This window comes from Hippocampus bargibanti, linkage group LG04 (genome assembly GCF_051943395.1).
Source record: "Hippocampus bargibanti isolate YZ-2025 linkage group LG04, ASM5194339v1, whole genome shotgun sequence".
Taxonomy (NCBI): domain Eukaryota; kingdom Metazoa; phylum Chordata; class Actinopteri; order Syngnathiformes; family Syngnathidae; genus Hippocampus; species Hippocampus bargibanti.
The window spans coordinates 17,948,502-17,972,207 of NC_142737.1; the positions used below are offsets into that span (position 1 = coordinate 17,948,502).

The 23,706-nt window shown below is 40.5% G+C and overlaps 4 protein-coding genes across 4 annotated transcripts; 3 read left to right on the top strand and 1 right to left on the bottom strand.

Annotated features, from left to right (window-relative positions):
* Positions 1-715: 715 nt before the first annotated feature.
* On the bottom strand, positions 716-3,036 carry LOC148899340 (C-type lectin domain family 4 member E-like). The gene is made up of 8 exons (XM_088994517.1): positions 2,889-3,036; positions 2,530-2,610; positions 2,368-2,451; positions 2,208-2,276; positions 2,074-2,124; positions 1,342-1,481; positions 1,142-1,257; positions 716-1,067 (listed from the first exon to the last, which is right to left on the bottom strand). The coding sequence occupies exons 2-8, from the start codon at positions 2,606-2,608 to the stop codon at positions 914-916; spliced, it is 693 nt and encodes a 230-aa protein (XP_088850643.1). The 5' UTR covers positions 2,609-2,610; positions 2,889-3,036; the 3' UTR covers positions 716-913.
* An 871-nt stretch (positions 3,037-3,907) lies between these two features.
* On the top strand, positions 3,908-5,883 carry cox6a1 (cytochrome c oxidase subunit 6A1). The gene is made up of 3 exons (XM_088995526.1): positions 3,908-4,041; positions 5,350-5,492; positions 5,579-5,883. The coding sequence occupies exons 1-3, from the start codon at positions 3,939-3,941 to the stop codon at positions 5,666-5,668; spliced, it is 336 nt and encodes a 111-aa protein (XP_088851652.1). The 5' UTR covers positions 3,908-3,938; the 3' UTR covers positions 5,669-5,883.
* A 1,788-nt stretch (positions 5,884-7,671) lies between these two features.
* hps4 (HPS4 biogenesis of lysosomal organelles complex 3 subunit 2) lies at positions 7,672-17,888 on the top strand. The gene is made up of 12 exons (XM_088994519.1): positions 7,672-8,007; positions 8,768-8,858; positions 8,954-9,097; positions 9,210-9,317; positions 9,831-9,947; positions 10,512-10,606; positions 10,718-10,787; positions 12,732-12,856; positions 13,932-14,490; positions 16,228-16,354; positions 16,492-16,603; positions 16,781-17,888. Exons 1-12 carry the CDS (start codon positions 7,976-7,978, stop codon positions 16,950-16,952), a joined length of 1,752 nt encoding a protein of 583 aa, XP_088850645.1. The 5' UTR covers positions 7,672-7,975; the 3' UTR covers positions 16,953-17,888.
* A 152-nt stretch (positions 17,889-18,040) lies between these two features.
* LOC148899343 (uncharacterized) lies at positions 18,041-23,607 on the top strand. The gene is made up of 3 exons (XM_088994520.1): positions 18,041-19,411; positions 20,589-20,733; positions 20,842-23,607. The coding sequence occupies exons 1-3, from the start codon at positions 18,973-18,975 to the stop codon at positions 21,143-21,145; spliced, it is 888 nt and encodes a 295-aa protein (XP_088850646.1). The 5' UTR covers positions 18,041-18,972; the 3' UTR covers positions 21,146-23,607.
* Positions 23,608-23,706: the final 99 nt, after the last annotated feature.

A 23,706-nucleotide genomic window follows, 5' to 3' on the forward strand; every position in this document is an offset into this window, starting at 1 on the left:
TGAGGTAGATGTGCTAAACAGCCAACCACAATGCCATCTTTATTCCTTTTTCCCCCCTGTTGTTTTTAATATGTCCCAATACAGTACTTTTGTCCTTATAGTTCATAACAAAAAGGACCAGCGGATGCACGGGGGCATCAAGGGGCCTTTATTAGTCTTAGCGGGTGCAATCCAACCAAATCACACGATGTAGAGTGATATGATTTATTTCATCAATTTTGTTTCAGGCAGCAGAAGAGTCTAGCGGTGGACACTTTTTGCTTCTCAGGCACAAGGTCGTGGGTTTGAAGCTTGGCTTAGTCCAACCAATGTGGCGTTTGCATGTTGTCCCACGTAAACCTTGCTTTTCTACATGTACTCTGGCTTCCTCCCGCATTCCAAAAATAAGTTTGGCCAGTATGCTCTTGACACTAGCGGCTTGTGATCAGAGCAGTTTTCGCAAACTATGATTGGCTCGTGAAGGGCCAATCACAGTTTGTGAAAACTCTGACGTTGACCAGGGCCTTCAAGAAGGCGTTGGGACCCTTTTGGGTTGCCAACTAAAAATCTGATTGGTGAGAGCAACAGTTTGATCGAGACATGTCATGCTCCAGGGTCTGCAGAACTGATTGTGAAGGCATACAGGTAGATTTCTGAAATGTGATTGGTTAAATACTTAAATACGAAAACATACATCTGGAATCAGCGTAACAGGGGAAAAGTAATGAAAAGAAGCTGAAAGATAATTTGTAATTATTTAATAACAATTCATGAACAAAATATAATTAACATCAGGCTGTGATTCTGTTATTTTAAGGCCAGCAGAGAAGGCACTGATATGCAATGTTTTTTTTTCTTTTACTTTGATGAAAATGTTTGAAAAAAAATCTACAAACACTATATACTCTTTGTCATGCTTTCCCGTTTAGGAGACTCATATGCCCATTTCACAAATGTAGTTGTATGACACACTGCAGTCAGCATCATTCCAGCGCCGGCGTACGCGGACATCAGTTGCATGAAGTTGCCCACAGTCCTCACCGTTTTTTCTGAAGGCCCAGTTGTCAGGCTGGTCTATGTCCCAGAACCTCAGAACACACACAGAAAAAAAAGCATGACACACGTGGTTGTGCTTTCAATGGCATTCACAACTGACATTTACTTTGGGGTTTTATTGTAGTCTGTCCCATCCACCCAACTCCACTCTCCTTCGCGAGCTCGTTCCACCAGCCCAATCCAGTATTTATAAGTGACTTCAGAAATTTCTGACAGATAGTCCTACATTAAACAACAATATGATCATTTGTTAATTCCATGTATGTTGTGCAGATGTTAAATGAAAGGGCAGGACATAAAGCTCACCAGTTCCTCCACACCATTCACAACCACCAGATGCGCTGCATGTGAAAGGCACTGCTGCTCAGCTGTACTCCAGGTGGTTGTAGTAGTAGACAGCAAGTAGCAGCTGCTTTGGAATGCCACCCATCCCTCCTTACATGCGCCTGGTGTTGATGAAAAGTATTTATGAAACAACGGCCGTGACTGGTTCATGAATGTTAGGGAAATAACAACAGGCAAATTTCTTAGCACATTTTCTATCCTGTGTGGGACAAATATGGCAGTTCTGTTTATTGTAAGTTCTGCACGATGTCATTTATGAGGTCTTTATTTTTGAAAGTTGAATTTCTGACATTCAAGTGTCTTTAGACATCATGAATAATGAATAAACATTATCAAAAGGACTTTGATCCTCCGCTCTTTCATCTGCTTCAGGCAACAAAGAGGGTGCAGAAAGTGCTTAAGATTGAATGACTGTGTCTTTTTTGTTGTGTCACATTATTTGTTATATAGTTTTTTTGTTGTTGTTTTTTTTTTAACTTCAAGACGGCACTGCGAGAGTGGCTGCCTTTACAGCAGGTCCTGTATTTGTTTTTCTACTTCTTCCTTTCCTTCTAGCCTCTGAATGCGCCCTGTGATGCCTTTCAACATTTTCACCTAATTCAACTTAGAAAGGCTTCAACTCCCTGATACCCTGAACAGGATAAAAAATGGATAGATAGGTAGATGTTATTGAGAAACCTGACTGTTTATTACCTCTAACTGGAACACGTTTTTCTAAATGAACATCTTGTATCGTCCCTTCACCTTCAATTGGGAAGTAAAAAAAACACAAAGTTACATAAAATATTATATATTATAACATGACAAGTCAGTCTTTACTTCCTTACCGGAGGCATGATGGCTGAGTCCTTCCAGGTGAAGTTTGATGTCAGTGATTTCCGTATTTAACTGGGAGACTTTAAGCAGAGGAAACCATAGATGCACACATTTCTTACGGAAAAGCTTTGCTAGAATATTACTGAACTGCAATGACTTTATGAGACATACATTTGATTCCAGTTACCATCAGTTGAATTAAAAGCAGAGTAACAAGGATGCCATAGAGGGCATATAGCAATATCCTCCTCATACCTATAAATGACAGATGACATTTATAGAACAGAGAGACGTCTGGGATAGTTTGATCATAAAACTTGGAATATATTCTACCTTTCTGCAAAGTCACATTCTGATCTGCAAGATCAAATCTCTCAGAGGTTGACTCAAACTGGCTGTAACGAGCTTCCATCACTTGAAAAACATGTTTATGTACATTTTCACTGATACGTTTCATCATTGCTGTCTCAAAATATGCCAATTTTGAACATGGTAATTCGAGCAAAAGCATGGTTAATTTCAGCAACATGTCACGAAAACATTCATCCATTCAGTACATGAAAGTACATTAAATAAAAACTAATTAAATTGAATCCAAATTTACTGAGTAACCCAATAACTACGAAGAAAATTCACATGTAAGCTTTTCTATTCTTCATGCAAACAAATTCTCAATGCCCATAATCACTTACCCAGGAAAAATGTATTTTTTCATTAATCTTAGACAAATACAAAATGTACTATTGTACAGCATTTCCAGCCTGGACTCTGACCACGAGGACACAGAAAGTCCTCCCCTTTTAAGTAAAGTCAGGCAATATCGATCCGCTTGTATGTCACAGTGCAGAGGTCTTGGGTTCAATCCCTGGTCTCCCTGTGTGGAGTTTGCATGTTCTCCTTGGGCCTGTGTGGGTTTTCTCCAGGTCCTCCCACATTACACAAAACAAGCATAGCAGGCTGATTGAACACTAAATTGTCCCTAAGTGTGTGTGTGTGTGTGTGTGTGTGTGTGTGTGTGTGTGTGTGTGTGTGTGTGTGTGTGTGTGTGTGTGTGTGTGTGTGTGTGTGTGTGTGTGTGTGTGTGTGTGTGTGTGTGTGTGTGTGTGAGGATGGTTGTTCATCTCTGTGTGCCCTGCAATTGGCTGGAAACCGGCTCAGGTTGTCCCCCGCCTATTGCCCGAAGACGGTTGGGATAGGCTCCAGCACCTCCGCGACCCTTGTGAGGATAAAGCGGTGCGGAAAATGAATGAATTAAATATATGCCAGGGGTGCTAGACATAAATCACGGGAACTGTTCTTAACTCTGTTATTCGTTTATTTTGAAATATCCGTGCATTTACATTTCGGATTTACAGTTAAAGTATTTTAACTCAATTCATCGAATTAGCACATTATTGATACTCAAGCTCCTGTTCAACCTTTAATTGGAATATGGCAGTGGCTGGTATAATCATAATGCCATAAAATGTTCTTTGCATTTAAAATGATCTTGATTAAATACCCCCAAAGCACTGATACTCTGTACTGCAGTTGCGTTGCGAATTGTCACCCACATTTACATAGCGAGCAACTTAAATTAAAAATTATTTTCACAGACTAAAAATAAATAAACATAATCCATTTAATTATTATATTGAACAAAAAAAATCGTGTTTTAATGTATACTATAAAAGTCGTAAAAAATGGGTTTCCTGTCACATGACTCGTGTGTCCGCTGTATCTCGATTCATTTGTAACCGAATATGGCGGCGGTCGGCCGACTCACTCAAGCCTTGCTCAGGTCTTCCTTGACGCAGAACCGTCGCCAGCTTTCTGCTGCCGCTGCCGGTCATGGCGATAAAGCAGGTGAGTCTTAGAACGGATTAAAGGTTACACTTTTTTGATGCCATTCTTTGTTTTTTTTTAACGAGAAAAGGCTACGATTTCACGGTGACCTTGTTGCTTAGGCATCAGCTCTGTTAGCATGAGCATTAGCCCGGTATCCTTGACTCAACAACACTCAGGACAAGTTTGGTGTAGACCAAAACATGTGCTGCATTCACTCAATGAAATCACAAATGAGTGAATTTGGCAATTAAATTGGAGTATTCAAATACATTGTTAAGCAATGCGCGTTCTGTAACTATAAAGACGATACTATGTACAGTAGCAGTTTCAATCCCGTTTGTGTCAAAAACGGTGTACAAAACTATTATTTAGCTTGTTCACATTTAAAACATTAAATATCTGAATTACAATAAGATGTTATCTGCCTTCAAATTCAAATATTAATATTTACAGGAAACCACCATTATTTGACAAGTCAATCCAGTAATCTATGTATTGTTGACCCGTAACTAATACTTAGAAAGTTATGAAATGTGATAATGTCTCCACAATGTTGTGATGCACAGTCAGTGGGGGTCGAGATTATAGGTGTGACCTTTATTGTGAACCCTAGAAACAATTCTTAATTTTTAGGACAATGATATGAAAGGAGAAAAATAATGGCAATCAGGCTCCCATAATGACCATTATTGTTGAGTCAACGACAGTGGTCATTGTTGAGTGTGCATGTGTAAATGTGTGTGTGTGTGTGTGTGTGTGTGTGTGTGTGTGTGTGTGTGTGTGTGTGTGTGTGTGTGTGTGTGTGTGTGTGTGTGTGTGTGTGTGTGTGTGTGTGTGTGTGTGTGTGTGTGTGTGAGGCAAAGACATGATTAGGTGCATGGATGAAAAAAACTAAGAATTGAAAATGAGCAAAATATCCCACAGGTTGTGAATATACACCAAAAGGAAGAAATGTGTTGCATTTGTAGTAGATAACATGCAGGAAAGTAGCATTGGAAAATGAAGGAAAATATGAGACATAGTGTTGAGGGTCCATGTAACCACCTAACCAACGTCTAACAGAGAAGATGACAGCGTTTGTCAGTCTCCTGTGAAAAAGAGCAGAGTGAACTACTGTAGATGTATTCCTTCATAGCAAATTGCACGAAGGTTTGATTTAAAGCCTTTATAATAATGATAATATATTTGATTTACAAGTGCCTTTCCAAATACCCAAGGACACTTTACAATTGAACAATAAACTAATACAAAGAACAATAAACACCATTTATCATGGTTTCATGTCAATTTTGCCTTTTGTCCAATCCTGATTTTCCATCACTCCAGCTAGGACATGGAAGATACTCACCTTTGTAGTTGCCCTGCCTGGTGTTGCGGTGTGCATGCTTAACATGTACCTGAAGGAGCAGCAACACAGCCATGAACGGCCAGAGTTCATCCCATACTCCCACCTCCGAATTCGGAGCAAGGTTAGATTTAAATTGGTCAATAACATTCGGTTTTACTTGACCCTGCATTTCATGTATCTTGAGTGATATATTTTATTTGTAAACAGAGGTTCCCCTGGGGAGATGGCAACAAAACACTGTTCCACAATCCGCATGTGAATGCCCTTCCTGACGGCTATGAGGGTCACGACGAATAGACCCTCTTTCCAGACCTCATAACTGGTGCAGGGTCCAGTTCTCTCTCTCTCTCTCAGTCAATTTTTCTTTCCTGGACCACACACACTCATCTGCAGTTTACCTTTTGTGTGTTTACCTCTGAACACGAGGGACATGAGCTGGCAGTTCTTTGCTCTGTAATATTGAGTAATACGTTACCTTAGGTAACTGAAATAAAGTAACTTACTTAACTGTATTTTGTGTATTTTCTTCTGAGTGTTGTTTGTCCCCCCATCCTCAATTTTACTGCCGAAGATTGCACATATCCTCATTGTGGGACTATTAAAGGACAACGGACGCCTCCGGACAAGTTGTGTCCATAATTTGTAAAATCGCTTCAAATGACTTCTACTGACTGTATTTTCCAAAGATTCCACCGCATATACAGTAGCTATATTTTACGTTTTAAGACTCGCGCTGAATATTCAGGAAGTCTTGTTTTTTAGTTGGTGACGAGTCCTGATGTCACGGAAGGAACGCCCCTGACCGAGAAAGGACACACTAGCAGTCCTTTCATCACGTCAATGCATTTTGCGGTACTTTGTTTGGTCTGAAAACTTCGTGTTGAACCGCATTGATGGCGAAATCAGAAGGAAAACACATTAATAACGTGATGGTGAATCCTTGTGTTGTGACAAATTTTTTAGCCCATTTCCATGAAGCTTTGTCGCCATCTTCTGCCATTTTTGGGTGTGACACCCCTCCCCCCCCATGCCTCAAAATTACACGGAATAAATTATTTAATCGATTGCAAACATGTATGCTTTCCTCTTCAGAACTATTTGAATCATATTCATAACTGGAACATGAAAGCATGTTCTCCGACTCGAAGCCATTGTTTTCAGAATCAGAATCAGAATACCTTTATTCGTCCCGCAATGGGGAAATTTGCAAAATGGGGAAATTTTGTTTTGATTCTCGAGCAAGGCAAGACATCTTGGCGTGACACCACGATCACTCGGGGCGGGACCTTCGGGCGGGACCTTCTAAAACTGGCCACTTCCAGTTTCAATTTTGGTGTTTTTCATTATCATCCTGCGTGTATTGGGTATTTTAGATGCGATAAAACGTGTTTCTGATGTCAGTTAGGAAACAAAAAATTGGTGTCCGTTGTCTTTAAAAGTTTTATGGCGACCCCTGAAGGAAAAAGCCGAAAGGAAAATATTCTTATTCACCACTAGATGGCAGACATTGCCTAATTGCACTTCTCATCTCGTCTTTATGATTAGCATCACGAATAGGTTGCAGTTCATAAATTCGACAAACGTAAAGAAAAGCCTATCTATAAAATTTGCTTGAATACCTAATTCCTAGGAAGAGCCACTTGCGTCTTGTATGTTTGAACAAGACACTGATTTACCCAGGAACTCCCCTTGGTAAATTATGTTTTAATAGTACAAATTATCTGCAAATAGATGAAAATATTAAATTCCTACAACCAAAGGTCAGTTGATATTCCAGATTTATGTAACGAAATTGTAGTTTTGTGCAGTCAACACCCAAGAAGTACATTAGCTCCCAGTTTCAAAAACGGTGCTTACCCCAATGTCAATTGTACCTTCTGCCACCTCGCTGACAAAAAAACCGCATTTAATTGTTTTTGCCTATTTTGGGTGGATATATGAACACATTAAGATGTAAATAAAAAATCACACCAAATACCAGAAGTCACATTGGATAGTTTTACGGCAATGAGCCGTGGTACGGCCACTGTATTTTTTAAACAAACCGTTGTTCCAGACAGGAAACAATACAGGTACTGTGTATATCATTACAAACTATAGTCACAACACACACTGTTAATTTGACGTAACTCTTGTTATAAAAATAAACAAGGAGCTGTTTTTTTACGTTTGAGTGCCCTCCAATAGCAATGCAACTGTTCTTTTGATACCCACAATTGACTTTCTCGGAATGTACTATCCCTTCGTTTAATTTTTTTTCAATCGACTATCAAAAAGCAGTATAGTACTACTATTTCCTATGGTACAAGATTGTCCCTCGCCATTTGCCGTCATTTCACATGACTTTCTTTGCGTGTGACTGACTGACATTCCTCCAGTTGTGTTCCTCTTGTCATTTTTTTCTCAGGCTGGACTAATCACAACAAATCCCGAAACTACGCGGCGTGTCACGAATATGTTTTAAGATTTTCAGAGCACTGAAGTTGGATTTGCAAGCATATAAAACGTAGGCTGGGACTACATGGCGGTTTTGTGTTTTGTCGGCGTAGACCTGAAACAACTGATGGCAGCGTAAGACTGTACTGTACGTACGTCCTTTGGACCATGGCGGAACTTCTTCCGCCTGAATCGAGAGGGTAAAACCCTGATCTACCTTTCACTTTTACGTCTCTACCCCGCCGTTGTCTACATTGGGTATACTGTGTGTTGGAAACAAAACTTTTTAATTGCAACATGCCTCTTGTGTGCCTGTTTACACTCGTTAAATTGATCTTGAATTCGTCTAATACACTTGACATGAATATATGAAGCTGATTAGCATCAATTTTGGTGTTTACACATCAATACAACTTGAACAAATTACGCCACGACATTCACATTTTCTCGTGTTCGGGTTTTTTTTGTATTTACATTGTATTTATAAGCGCCTATCAACACTCTCAAAGACAGTTTCACGATTTTAAATTTGAACTACTCTATTCTTTTTATTATTTTAATTACTGTATATATAACTGTAATTTTATGTTATACCAAGTGGATATCACGTCAATAATATATTTGTTACAAATATTACTGAATCATATTGAGATTATATCGCTAATTTAGTAAATCTCTGCATGTGACTTTTATGTGTTCTTATTTAGAATAAATTACAATAAATTGTTCATTAATGCTGAGGTGACTGTAATTTCACCTGTCTGTTTGTCCGTCCGTGTGTCTGTCAGTCAAAGAACAGTGATGATCCGTTGACAAATTCTGTATCTTTTTGTGAATTAATCATTAACAATTAAGTTTAACAGTAGAGAGGTTATGACAACCTTAATGAAATTCATTGCAAGAAACAAAGAGTTTTGATTTTTTTTTCTTTATGACACATTTTTACATTTGTTTTCGCAGGTGTAATTTATTTTTCCTTTATGATGGCTCCAAGGTGAAGGGAGAGGGTGATCCAACCAGCAAGGGGATCTGTTATTTCTATCCAGAAGAGGTTTGACTACTGGAAAACTCTTGTCTAAAGCAGTTGAATTTCTTGGTATTTAACAGAATAATGATAATGACATATACAGTCTGTCTTTGCTGAAGACCCCCATAGAAAAGCAGGAGCTTCTTTGTGGCCAACTTGCCGGAGTGGGTCGTTGCATTTCGGAGCTTTCTTCCTCCCCTGTGCGCCTTCTGACACTGCGTCGCCACAAATTTGCAATCCACATGAAGGAGGAATTCTTTTGGGTGAACATGGGTGCATGTGTGTGTGTGTCTGCGTGTATGTTCGTGTTTGTGATGTCTCGTGACCTAGTTATTACTCTGATAGATGACCTTTCTCTTGTTTTTCCTCCTTCAGGCTCTAGGCTCCTCCATGGAAACTCCAACTGTCAGTGTCTGTGAGCTATTGAATAAGATAATAAACCTCTTTAGTTTCTACAATGGCTCTGTTCGTCAGAGCTATCAGGTACCATCTTAGTAACCCTTTTAGATTGTGAATCTTATGTACAATAAAAATGACACAAAACACTAGGGGTAATATTTTGAGATGACTCAAAAATGATTGATGAATATTGGATGATAATCTTGCGACAAAAGCAGCTATGGGAAGTCCATTTATCAACAGGGGCCTTCAGTAGTCACTTTTGCATACTTCACGGCGTGCATCATGTGGTACAGTTTACAATACGTATTTATCATTTCAAGAAAATATATCATAATCACCTGAGACTTGGATTATTAAATGCATGAATGCATATACACCCTTAGAGATGTGTTATATTTAGTTCAATTTGACTCCTGCTAACCAACTGCTCAGAGGATATAAAAATTCTGACATTATTTTTGACAAACTGATTGGTACCAGAAGGAAAATTTGCTAATATTGCTGCCAATGGATTCTAAAGGCCTTGGGCAGATTACAATCACATTACACATCAGAATACAAGTGATCGTGTGTGTTTTTATTTACTCCCCTTAGCTTCATAGTCAAGAAACCTTGGCTGCTCGTTGGTCACAGTACCTGTCATACCTGCTAGCTGGACCTTCTGAGCTTCATCACGTTTTCAGCTCCTTGACCACGATTGACTCGACAAATGTACGTCAAGATTCATCCATCCCTTTTCTATTCTGCTTGTCTTTTTGAGTCCGGTGGATGAACTGTAACAAAAAAAATAGTAAACTTTTTCCCCTGACATTCTTACCTATAATTTATAGTTTTCAATGTACCGAAAATTCATGTTTTTCAGAGTGTAGCGTAAGACAACTTCATTGCCCAAAAAATATGAACAAAAGAACATTTTGAATGCTGTATAATTTGAATGTGAGTGTGAATGCACCCCAATTATATTGTTGCTGCTCATGCATGACTAGAAACAGGATATGACTGTCCCAATGTTCGGTGTTATTGAGCAATACCAAGAGAGGCTTCTGCATTTATTAAGTATTATACAGGCTGAAGTGTGGCATCCAAATTTGCTACCATGGTTTATACAAGGCCACATTTTTGCAAAACCAGAACTGAGGCACATCACACGATCCAAGTGCTGATATAATAAAAAAACATGGCACACATATCCTGGAATTATTTGTACTGTTGACATTATGACACTGTTAACTGTGAGTGTTTCTACTTGCGTATTTGTTTGTACTTGATCTTCAGGTTGACCCTCTTCTACTGCTTAAAGCCTCCCTCATTCTGCAGGCCTGCCAGCGCTGCCCCCTAGTGTTGGCGGGCTGTATTCTTTTCAGAGGAAGGTAGGCTACTCCCAAAAAAGAACGGATGTTAGCTTTTCCAGTACAATTTACACATAAACCCAAAATGCACATGATTGTGCCATGAAGCGCTTTTCCACTAATCCTCCACAGAGTCGTGAGCACGCAGATGTCCCCAGATGTTACCATGAAAGTCATGGCTCATGAGAGTGAAGCCTTTAAGGTGAATGAATCATTCCTGTCTTTGCTGACATTCCCCTGGTAGATGGGTTTGGCTGCCTAGGTTTGGCTGCCCAGGTTTCAAATATGTGGAGTTTGCACCCTGTCCCCATGATTGTGTGGCTTTCTCCAGGTCCTCTGGATTCGACACACATTTCAAAAACATGCAAGTGAGAATCGCTGAAGTCTCAAAATCGGCCACTGCTATGATTATAATTGTGAATGGCTCCTAGGCTATTGATGCCATGTGACTGACTGGTGACTAGGGTCGGTTCCAGCTCACCCACGACCAATTGCTACTACAGTGATACCTCATTTTACGAACGCTTTAGCTCACGAACTTTAAACATTAAATTCGCGAGCATATAATCTTGGCATACGAACTAGTTTTCAGCGGACGAACCAAACCACACAGCGCCACGGTGCCTGGCGGACTCGTTTTCCACACCCTCTTTGAGTGCAGACATGGTTTGTAATCGTGTGGAGTACTTTTGCTATTATGACCCTACCACTGGCTAGTGTTAAGCCGAAGAGGACACAAAAGAAAATTACGGTCTAGCAGAATAAGGAGATCATCGAAAAACATGAACAAGGTGTGCATTTGTGTGATTTAGCGTCCCAGTACTAGTACGCTAAGTCGACCATTGCTACATGTGGCTAAGGGTGTTTCTGTGTTGTCTAAGCAAAGGTCTCAGGCAATAGAAGAGGTTGAAAAACTTCTTAAAGGACAACCGACGTCACTTTTTTGTTTCTTAATTGACATCAGAAAAACGTTTTATAGTATCTAAAATACCCAAAACACGCAGTATGATATTTTTATTCAAATGCAAAACACCAATAAAAATGACTTAAAGTGTCGAAAATCTGCAAAAAAACGTCACACCAAGACGTCTTGCATTGCTGAAAAATCAAAACAATGGCTTCAGATTCGGAGAATATGCGTTCTTGTTACACATCTAGTTATGAATATGATTCAAATAGTTCTGAAGAGGAAAGCATACATGTTTGCAATCGATTAAAGAATTTATTCCATGTCATTTTGAGGCAAACGGGCAGGGGGGAATGTCGCACCCGAAAATGGCGACCAGCTCCCGTGAGGAATGAATCAGCCCGTTTCCACAGGCTGATAGATTCCTTTCATGGAGCTTGGACTCCCTCTGCTTGTGGCTTTTGGATGTAACATCAAGGTTTTCAGATAAACAGTACCGGAAAATACATTGACGTGATGAAGGACTGCTATAATGTGTCTTTTTGTCGGTCAGGGGGGGGGTCCTTTCATGACGTAACGTGAGGACTCGTCACCAACTCAAAAACAAGACTTCCTGAATATTCAGCGCGAGTCTTAAAACGTATGCTATATGCGGTGGAATCTTATTAAAATACGCTCAGTAGAAGTCATTTGAAGCCATTTTACAAATTATGGACAAAACTTGTCCCGAGACGTCGGTTGTCCTTTAAGGAAAAGCATCTAGCAGGGGACATTGTGAATGAGGGTATTATCGCCGCGAAAACACGGCAACTTCACTCGGATATCATCAAGAGGCAACTACATCAATGACATCACAAAGGTAAATAAAACGACTTTATTATACTGTGCAGTTTGTTTCTTTAATTACAATCCAATAGTCAAAGTCAGCTTTATTATACATAAAACAAGGTATATTTTGTGTAGTTTTAAGGTTTTAGTTGAAAATTGTTTTATGGGGACCTGGGAACGGATCATTCTCATTTTTATTGGTTTCTTATGGAAAATAAATGTTTGGCAGACGAACATTTCACCTTATACATACTTTATGGGACCACATTAAGTTCGTAAGCTGAGGTATCACTGTTTTTGTCATGACAGTTAGTGCATATACAGTATGTGTTACCTTGGCGATGACTGTTTATGTCGAGTCAGATTTCCGAACAAAAACGAGTTATGCCTCTGTTTTCCATTTGTATTTAGGCGCAATCACCCGTAGGCCTGAACCCATCCAGCCTATTTGGTGATGCTGTCAGCTCTACTTCTGTGTTCCTCACCATGTTTGAACTTCACTACCTGCAGTCTGCTCCTGTTGACAGAGATTCACGGTACAGTAATACAAAACACATTTCAGTTGAATGTGATTCGATGTCTTAACACTTTTAACTCATTCACTTCCAGACGTGTGCAAAAAATGTGCGCAGTCCAGTGCCAGGGTTTTTGTCATTTTCACTGAAATTCTAGGGCCCACAGAATATTGAGTTTTAAGACTACATAAACTATATATAAATATATATAGTATAATATAATACAGTAAAGTCTCGTTATATCGATATCGGTTATATCGATAATACTCCTTATTACGATACTATTTCTATGAACGCAAGGAGAAAATTTACATGCCGCAGGATCGGATATATCGATAGTCCGGTTATATCGATATTTTTTTCCGACTCCCGAGAATATCGTTATAACAAGACTTTACTGTATACCCGAATAAATTCGGGTATGGTAGTGAATGAGTGAATTTGGTACTCTGTTTTGGACCAAATCATGTATAAAATCATGCACGAGTTACTGTTTCTCTTCATTTGGATGCACACATGCCGATAATAGGGTGTCATTTCAACATCACCCTTGTTGAAAAGAAGCTAACAAGTCCAGATTTCTGCATACCTCTGATTTGGAGGGATTCTGTCCACGGATTCAATTAAATTGGGGGGAAATTTCTAAGCATTTCAGAACCAGGTTGCTGTGCTGTTTTCAGGCACTTAGTAAGACTGACATCCTCCCCCCCTCACCGATCTGCTCGGACAATGGGAACAACAATGGTTATGTGAAATTTTGTAATTTATTGTAAATCTTTGAGGATGAATGACTCAGCACTGAATTCAGCCAGATATTGACTTTGCAATTTGGATGTGAATCAAAATATGACGTGGCCGATTGCTGCCACACACAAATAGAGGAGCATCGGGAGGAGATGAGTGTTTATGTAGCAAGTCTCAATTCGAGCCACTAAAAGTTACAAGAGCAAAATAGTTTGTGGTATTGTACCACATCGCTAAGCTAGCTAAGCTTCTATTATTTTTTTCTTCCTCTACAACACTTTTTGTCGCCGGGCCTAAACTCAATAACCAGGTGAATCTGTTTCACATAGAAATACTCTTTGTTATTCCCCAGGTCCGAGGCTAATCCGAAGAACGACTCTTCCCAAGATCAGAGCCAGTCTAGGACGCTATCAGATACCGTCTTTTCCGAGCCTTCAGATCAACCTTCCTCCCAAAAGGGAACATTAAGCCCTCGCTCGTCTGCATCTGACAACTCTGATGTTGGCCGGGTTCCGTGGCAAAGCGCCACTCAACCAGTCTGTCCCGCACCTACTGGAGATGCCTCCCTTGAAGCTGAGTACAAAGTTCAACAAAGTTCCACCCATGATACTTTTCACAGCAGCACGGGGAACCGAGGAGACTCTGAGCCTAATGCACCCTCAGACCTCAGCGGAGAGGATGGTGGCGCAAACTGTGTGACTGTATTTGCCTCTAGAGACAATGAGGAATCACGAAATGGCAAATTCGAAGGGTCAAAGACAGGTGGCGGGGGGACCTATACCAAAACCATCAACCCGGATGAAACCCCCCTGGTTCCTATGACGCTGTACCTGCACAGGGTCAAGGGGCTTGTACTGGCACTACTGGTGGAGCCTCACTTCTTATGCGACCAAGCCGCTATGGAGGAAGTGGTAAGAAGCGCAACCCGTTTCATTGTTATGCAGGATCCGACATTAAGCCTTCTAAGCTGCTGGACCTTATGCTATAATAATAACAACAAGAATAATAATACATTTCATTTATAAGCACCTTTCAAGCTATGTTGTAATGGCCCTGCCACAAAAAAATACTGCCGCACATACTCATGATATAATATGACAAGTCCATGTTATTATTGCAGTCATTTTATACGGTTGTATTTAGGAATTTAAGAAGATATTTCCATTTTGTCAAGTTTTTTTCTGTATGTAGGAAAAAAAGGAATACTGTTGTTTTTATTGTCATAATTATGAAATATTTATGAGCCCGGTTGCACCAGCATCTTGAAACATACATGGTAGCATGACAGTGACCATCGTGGCTCAAGGCCTTTGGGCCACCATTCATGTTGAAACCTGTCCATGGTTGTTATGTTAATGAAAATAAACGACATAACACCAGCTAAAATTGACAACATATTTTTAATGTTAATAATAAAAAATAAAAAGAACAAACCAAATTTTGTCTTAACAAAACAAACTACAGCTGACTATAATTTTATCAGTGAATTGATATCATACATAAGCTTTCATAGTTAATTTAACTCATTCACTGCCATTCCCAAATATATTCGGCAATTGAAAATATGACGTGGAGTGCCATTCTCGAATTTGTTTAAGTTTTGGTTTTTCTTGCCGTGCCGATAAAGCGCTGGTCAGACCTCTGGCAATGTTTATTCCCTTCCACGAGGGGGCAGCATTTACCTTTTGTACAGCCGCCCCCACTTGCACCTCACATTAGTCCAGACACATATCACTTAAGATTATTTTTTTGCAGATGAAAGAAGAGAGTCTAAGGCAGTGGTGTCAAACTCATACTGTGTTTGTTTGAAAATTTGTTTCGGACTTTAACAAGCATCATGGAATTTCACAAGTTGGATTTGCTTTCGCGGGCCGAATAAAATGATGTGGTGGGGTGGATTTGGCCCCCGGGCCTTGACTTTGTAACATGTGGTCTAAGGTTTCTCGCACTGTATTGATTGTTTATGTAGTCCTAAAACTCAATATTCTGTGGGTCCTGGAATTTGAGTGAAAATGACAAAGACCTTGGCACTGGAGTGGACACATTTTGCACATCTGACAGTGAATGAATTTTAAATGTATTTATTTAATATTAATAATACATTTAATTTCTAAGCGGCTTTCAAAACTCTTAAAGACACTTTACAGTCACAGGATAAGTTTTGGTGTTGCTTTACATCTGGACACGAGGAAGGTCAGTCATTTGAGAATTAACCGTGCTTTTAAATCTTGCATTAAAGAAATACTTCATATATTAGAAAAACAATACCAAAAGTACTTAAACGAAGCTAATTTTGAGTATTTCTGACAAAAAAAATAATACAACCAAACCTAGTCTAAAGACACATTAAGACACACAGAAATTCAACAACAAAAGTCCAAATGAATTCAAAAGCAACTCCAGAATAGTGAAAATGCAACACTATTTTAACCCAGTCACCTGAAAAGACGACGCCCTCTTTGACAGAGAAGAAGACAAACGATATACCGCATTAGACTAGATATACATTATAATCCTGGCATTGTCCTTCAGTTCTGACTGAAAGAAAGGACGCTTGTGCTTTTGGAAAAATTCATGAGTTTCCCTTTGTAATGCAAATTGACAGGCTTTGTCAGACAGTCACTTCTCACTCTATGGTTTGTATCCAGTATCACAGCTGCTTAGCCTCGCTAAACGGACTGGAGGCCCATCTGAGAAGCATCTCTCCAGGAACGCCGGGCGCTGCAGGACCTTACCTCTTCGCCCACTTTGACTGCGCCCAAAGCACGCTAACAAGTGAGGCCTCATTATTTCCCTTTGTAATCATCGATTTGCGTTTTTCTGCTCAGGGCTGTGGTCAGCATTCCTTTGTGCAGCAGTTAAGCTTGTCCAGGTTAATGCGGCGCTGACGCTGTTATTGTGTGTCTATGTAGCCAACCTGTCTGGTCGACCTGGGGGAGCCCCCGAGCGTCCTTTTGTCAGAGCCGCATCGCTTCTTCACTCGCATTTCTGTAACACTGAAACTCTGCAGGAGGCTATTATCAGGTCGGTATGCCTGTGACGGTAGTAGTTCAGAGTGGCGGGGGTTGGGGGGGCCTTTCCTTGCTCCTTTCACAGAGGGTGGGGGGCAGGGTCAGCATCTGTCATCAAGTCTATCATCGCAATGTTCCCAAATTGATGCTTGTCCCTCGATTGTCTTTTACGGGGGCAATGCCACTGCAGGAACGCCGCCACCGCTGTGTACGGGGTTCGCAGCTCGGCCCAGGAGACGTATTTCCTGCAGTACGGGGTCACACTGAGGAACTCGGGCATCCCCAACCACCAGGACAGCGCATTCTCCTTACCCGGCAAGGCTCGGCACAGACTCCTCAAACATGGTGTTAACCTACTCTGACGTGACAGCCCCGCTGCATTTAACAGCAGGACTATTTAGGAGTAGCCTTTGCAACAAGTATTTTTGTAAACCCAAATGTCTAATATTTATATAGTATATATGTATTCTCACTCATTTAAATAATGCTTTGCACTGGAAATAATCATAAATGTATGAAGTAAGCGAGTCACCATTTCAAGTGTTGTCCATGACTTGGTGGCCTATTTGCAATCAGTACCTCAGTTCTTCAACAGTGAATTAATATTTGCCGGACATTTTCCTCATTATTCTGATAGGATATCATCAATATGTTGATGTCACTGACTAGTTTTATATGCAGTCAATATCAGGGTTAAGATCAAAATTCCGGTTTTCGAATAATTCAGAATGAGTTACAGTAAAGTCTCGTTATATCGATATCGGATATATCGATAGTCCCGGTTATATCGATAGTATTTCTATGCACGCACGGAGAAAATTACATGCAAACAGGGTCGGATATATCGATAGTCCCGGTTATATCGATATTTTTTTGGACTCCCTTGAATATCGATATAACGAGACTTTACTGTATTTTACATGACTAGGCGGAAGTCAGATTAATTCTGTTTAAAAAAAAAAAGGGCAAAAAATGTGCGTATCGTTATGCAACTAAAACGTAGAAGAGTATTACGCCTTTTTTGCCCACCTTTTCTTCTCCCTAGATTATTCAGGTTCCGAGCTCAGTATTTAACATGACGCCTGTTTATTGTATGAAGTCGTGAATAATTTGGACCCTGCGTTCTTATCCCTACAAGCGCCTCTCTATATGGACATAACACGTCATTGCTGGGAAGAAGTGAAGGCTTAAAACAAACACTATAACTGCTATGTTTTATGGCACGACAGATCTAGAGCCAGCTTCAAAACTGCCCACTCTCTTAATCTTTAAGAGAACATTAAATTTGCCAGAATCTACTGATTGGCATCAAGCTCCTGTTTGTTTTTGTTTGTGATGCGTAAGGGTGTTGTTTTTGTTGTCGTTTTGTCTTTTGTTGCGTGTCTCATTTGCATGTGATGATAGTATGGTCTGCTTGACACCTCAGGGGTGGTAAATATTGAACTGTAATATTTCATTGGTGAATTAATTGAATTGAATTCCGTGAAATCAGGCAATGTGATGTGTATTTTTCTAATGTTTGTTTTTGTCATCTTTTTCTAAAAATGGATTTGGCTCAAGTCCCTACAAATACCGTAACAATTACTGTTTTTGTTTTCGCAAATCCCAACAATTTTTACTCTACCAATCACTGTGGGTTTTTTTTAAATTTACGTGGTTTTAGATTTTCTCCGTAGGTTGAGAACAGTTACGTCTATTTTGATAAATTAAGGATTAGTACACGTATCCGTTTGCTAAAGTAGGGGGAACGTGGTAAAAACGTTTTCAGAAAACGTTAGGAAAGTAAAGAAAATTATACTCAAGAGAAACAGGAAAGTGTTTGGTTGTGTTTATTTCTACCGTTGACCGATGACTGTGTTGCGTTTGTTTCAAACATTGGCTTGATGCAAATGAATGCATATCGCCTATTTGGTGGCAGCTGAGAGAGGACATGCTCGATGAGCGATTTCTAAGGCCGAAGTCAACCTCAGTGTCCCCAGGCTCCACTTTTCTCATTGATTTCAAAGTTCGAAAAGTTTAACGAAAAACTCAGCCGTTTAAAAAGCGTGAGCGCATTCTTAGAAAACATAATTCGCGACCTGTCAGTAATTTATACGCCTTGCAAACACAGCGAACGTGCAAATATGGGTAATTGGAGTCATTAGCTCAGAGGCTTAATATGAATGGCCTGGGTTGGCGCTCGTCGGGGCGCCTCATTATGCAAGCGCATTAAAAGAAAGCAGCAGGGGGTCAAGTGGGCACAAACAAAAAGAGGGGCAGGAATGGGGACGACGGTCAGGATTCAAATTCTAAGTGAAAAGCGGTTGCCATTGTGAGCGAGGATATAAAGCGGGCGTCCAACCCGCCACAGAGAAGCTGCAGTTCGGAAAAAGTAGGACAATCATGGCCACCGCACACAGCCACCATTGGATTGCTTTACTTCTCATCTCGGTGATTACCAGCGACATGGGAGTACGAGGCCGCGCGCTGGACGCGCGTGGATTGGTCGTGCCGTCACCGGATAGGCCGACTGCGTCCCCGAGACAGTCTGTACGCACGGACCTCCTTTGGCGCTTGAGGCGAGGGGCAGCTCACGGTCACCACCGCGAGCGCTGCGCGGAGCTCACGGCTGCCTGGCAGGAAAGCGCCAGTCCAAATAGTCTGGACAATTCGAGCGTGGTGCGCCTCAGTGTTAAGCCTCTGCCTGATTCTGGAACAACTTCTGGGGGCTTGCTGTTCCCAGAGAAGCCCCTCTTCAGTTTCGTACGGCGGGTCTATTGGTGTTGTCAGGGACGAGTCAACTGCAGGAACATCAAAGGGCTCCAGGGCCGTTCAAGACAAGGTAAGACGGGAAAGAGGAATCACCCCCGCCCTTTGCAAACTGCATTAAAATGTAATTACACATGCAAGCGATGATATTTACAACATGTAAAATTCAAAGCCCCTGGGCCTGGATCCAGCTAGCAACATGTTGGCCTACTGGAGCCATTAAAGTGTTTTTTTTGCAATGTTACTTTGTTGTTTTCATGCAAATGCTCCCCCCCTTTTAACAGATGCAGCAGGCATTTCTTTTCCAAAAAGTGAGCAAAAGTTTGATACTTGCCATGTTTCCGGATAACACATTTCATTAACTGTTCACAATATAGGTGATAGTCACTTTTATGTGAAATAAAGTGGTGAAGGTAATGTTTTCATAAACACAAGGAACTTCTCAGAGGGAACCCATAACTATACTGTAATGTGGCCAGTGACAAAAATGAGTTTGATACCACACTATTCATCAAATCACATCAACACGTTTAATCGAGGAATTCATGGTGGGAAAGGCTTACTGATTGTTAAAAAAAATTACAATAATAATGCAAATGATTGGTGGGCCACTAGTGGCTCCCAACCCATACTTTGCCCAGTTCATATGTTGCAGTCTATACTTGATGGTCCAGAACCAGGATTTTTTGTATCAGAGTAAACCATTTTTCCTTCTCTTTTTGAGAAGTAATGCAACCAGAACCAGTATTTTCCCATTTCGAAACAAATGTGTAAAACGAGCAAAATGGCATAGAAGATATTGTGAGCAAAATGATCAACAAACGATTCAAGAAAACGCAAGGGATGTGTCACTTTTGTAAATTACAATAAATGTAATCACAGATGCGAGCAATAATAATTTATTTGACTTGTACATTTACATGTAAAATTCAATGCCCCATTGGATTGCTCTACTTCTATATAGGGATGCGTACAAGGGGTGCCCCCCTTTTGCATTTTGCAAGCTGTTTTCTTGCAAAGGCACGTTAACGCCTTGATTAATTCAATGGTGCACAATGATATCTGCATACAAATGACCCAGAGCAGGCTTAATATTCTGAGACTTGTTGAGATACCCTGCTGACAAATTAACGACGGCATTAGGAGTGAAAACATCACCTCTGGGAACCTATTCAGCTCTACTGCATCGAGAGTAATGTTGCAAAGATTTGAGTGGTGCATGAAATCCATGTGTATTTCTTCACCCTCAGGTTCGGATGTAGAGTTTTTCATCAGCAGTGATCTCTTATCATTGAGCATAACGAGAGCCGAGCTTCATCTTCAGTTTAGAAATCCGCAACAGGTGAACATTCATCCTGCACTTCTGTCCACGGCAAAGAGCGACCTTCCCACAAGGTAATCTCTCACCCCCAAACATCAACTCTCTTCTTCGGTAGGATGTGTTTTGAGGGGACTCGTAACAAAGGCGGCATTTTCCTAAATAACTGGTGTTTCCACTTCCAGATTTATTTCGAGGGCTCACGGTGACATCCTGGAGTTGCGCGTGGATCTGCTGTTCCTTTTCCAGGGTCTTCAAGAGGCGGCGGGTGGTCTCGGAAGAGGTCACCACTTGGTGAACGTTGGTAAATTCCTGCTTTCCCAATCGCATGAAAAGCTGGCTTCAGTGGATCTCCCGGACAATGGTGGAGACGCTTGGGGGCAGCTGGCTTTGTCCTTACTTTGCAGTCGGGACGGAGTTGGCGTGCTCTGCAAAAACAGCGACGTTGGCCTCCTCCACGTGCCTTTCATGGCCGTCTATTTCCAATGAAGTCAAACGTAAACAGAACACTGGACTCAAGTCAACCGAGCCGTTCACTTTTGAACTCATCAAATTAAGACTAATCTGAAATGATGCACTTCTTACTCAAATATATTAATTTATAAATGTTATGGTTTGTAAAAAGTATATAAATATATATTCAAATAAGCATTTACGTTGTGTTTTTTTCTGATGAAAAAGAGCTGATGTCATGAGAAAAAAAGTCCTGAAAGCCACTTTTATGGGGCTCCAGTTGTCTTTGAGCAGCTGCTTGCTCAGTCTGCCGTCACCTTTTCTAACGTGCAGTTAAAGAGACACTTTCAGTTGTTGGGGAATGAGAGGACACGTGGACAAACAAAAGCACGTGGAGTGGAACGTAGTAATGACTGGGTCCTCTGGAAACTTTTTTTAAAACATGGATGAGATTTAAAATGAAAAAAAAAAAAAAAAATAATAAAAAATACCAGAACTGGAACGTGATGTCAGGGTAGAAAAATAGAAGTGATTCATTCGTCTGATAAAATAGCACATTTATTAAAAAGAGACAGCATTTATCAGCATTTTGTCACTGCATGGATTACGTGAGGAAGTGTCGAGGGACTTGAGCACATTTCTCAGTCCGCCCTGCTGCTGCCTTCAGGCTCGGCAGGAGAAATTATTAATCCAAAACATACGTCTGTGTAAACTCTCAGTCGTACAGGAGTGGTCCATCGATGAGAAGGTTTCTTCAGCCGTCATTTGTACTTTTTGTCCGACACCTTCAAAAAAGTACAGATGACGGCTGAAGAAACTTTCTCATCGATAATCCAAAACATGGAGATGGCATACAGTCGGATCATTCACGGACCATCTTCACGCACTCGCATGGAGGTGATGACACACTTTTGTGCTGTCTGGACGGTGGGAGACGTTTGCTGAGGTTTTGCTCTGTAAATTTGTCTCTGTTTGCCTCACATGTACTGTTCAGTTGAATGGTAAATAACAGAGGGACGGGGAAGGGTGCAGGCTGGTCCATTCAGCTCAATGGGGTACAGCATATCACAAAATAAACAAACAATGTCCCCTTAATTACAGAACAATTTCAAAGACTGATTTGAGGAGAGTGAAAATATTTCAAGATGGCAGGGGTTGACTTCCTTGATTTATTGTATCCTTCCTAAGGTAAGCAAACAATCAAAGATAGGACCCCGTGTTTAAGGAGATTACGGATGGAGTGAAGACAAGTCTTTGGTTCTCATATGGAAAGACAGAGTGGATCTTCATTCCCCTCCAGTGCTTTTATGAGCTCAATGAACAAATCATACAGAGGCTGATGTCTAAAAATAAAGTTGAGGCCTGGGCGTACGTGTGACAGAAGTCTCCCACTGTCCACATATTTGCTTGCGGAATAAATTACATTGACCATGTACAAATGAAATTCCACTGACTGATGAAGATTCCTTCACTCCAGCCAGAGTTGTTTGTGTGGAATGATAATTCAGCACAGAAGGGAAAAAAAGGCGTGTGATGGTAGAGCACATTTTCGAGAATTCAAGGCAACAACAATGACTCACAAGGCAGCGCAAAACGTTCATACCAAATCAAATGTTCAACTATTCCAAGCAAAAAGAAATCCTGAGGTGAGATTTCAAACAAATCCAAACGCAGAAAAACACATCTACCAGATTTAAATTACACAGCATCAAACGGAAGAGGCGCACATTTTCAGAGAAGCTCATTTTTAGGATTTCATGACAGCCATTTATTACATTTGTCTGTCAGTTCATCTTTGTGATTGTTTCAAACTTTGTCCCAACAGCCAGAAAAAGGGGCTCGTGTCTCTTAAAGAGAAAGCCAAAACAAAGTAACCCATAAAGCCCCAACATCTCAATTCCGATTGAGAAATGAGGAGCAAACTGTTGAAATGTGTGATTTCTACCATATACTGTCTACACACATGACCGCTGACATCAGCAAACATTTTGAAATAAATTTTAAATGACATTTTTGCACCCTTTGGGACAGCGTAAGAAGATGCTTGCGTCTTGGAACAGGTGAAAAACGCAAGGAAAGAAAATGGTACCATATTATTTTGTCTTCTACTATCAGTCAACAACAACAAAAATGAGGAGGAGCAAGGAAGGTTCCACAGCAGATAAATGTGTAATCGGGCTGGATGCAGGTGGAATTGACATGTTAAGACTTATTGATTGAACATGAAAAAAAAAATGTAATACATTTTTAATAAGGGGGTTGCTAACACAATTCTTAGAAAATGGTTTGGTCTTGTGCAAGGGCCAAGACTAAAACTCAAAGCGGACTCTGAGAATGAGGCCATCAAAATAGTTTCACAGATTAAAAAAAAAAAGTTTACACAACAACCACAAATTGCAGATGAACTAAACCTAAAAGGATAACCGACGAGATTGCACATATCCTCATTGTGGGACTATTAAAGGACAACGGACGCCTCCGGACAAGTTGTGTCCATAATTTGTAAAATCGTTTCAAATGACTTCTACTGAGCGTATTTTACAAAGATTACACGGCATATAGCTATATTTTACGTTTTAAGACTCGCGCTGAATATT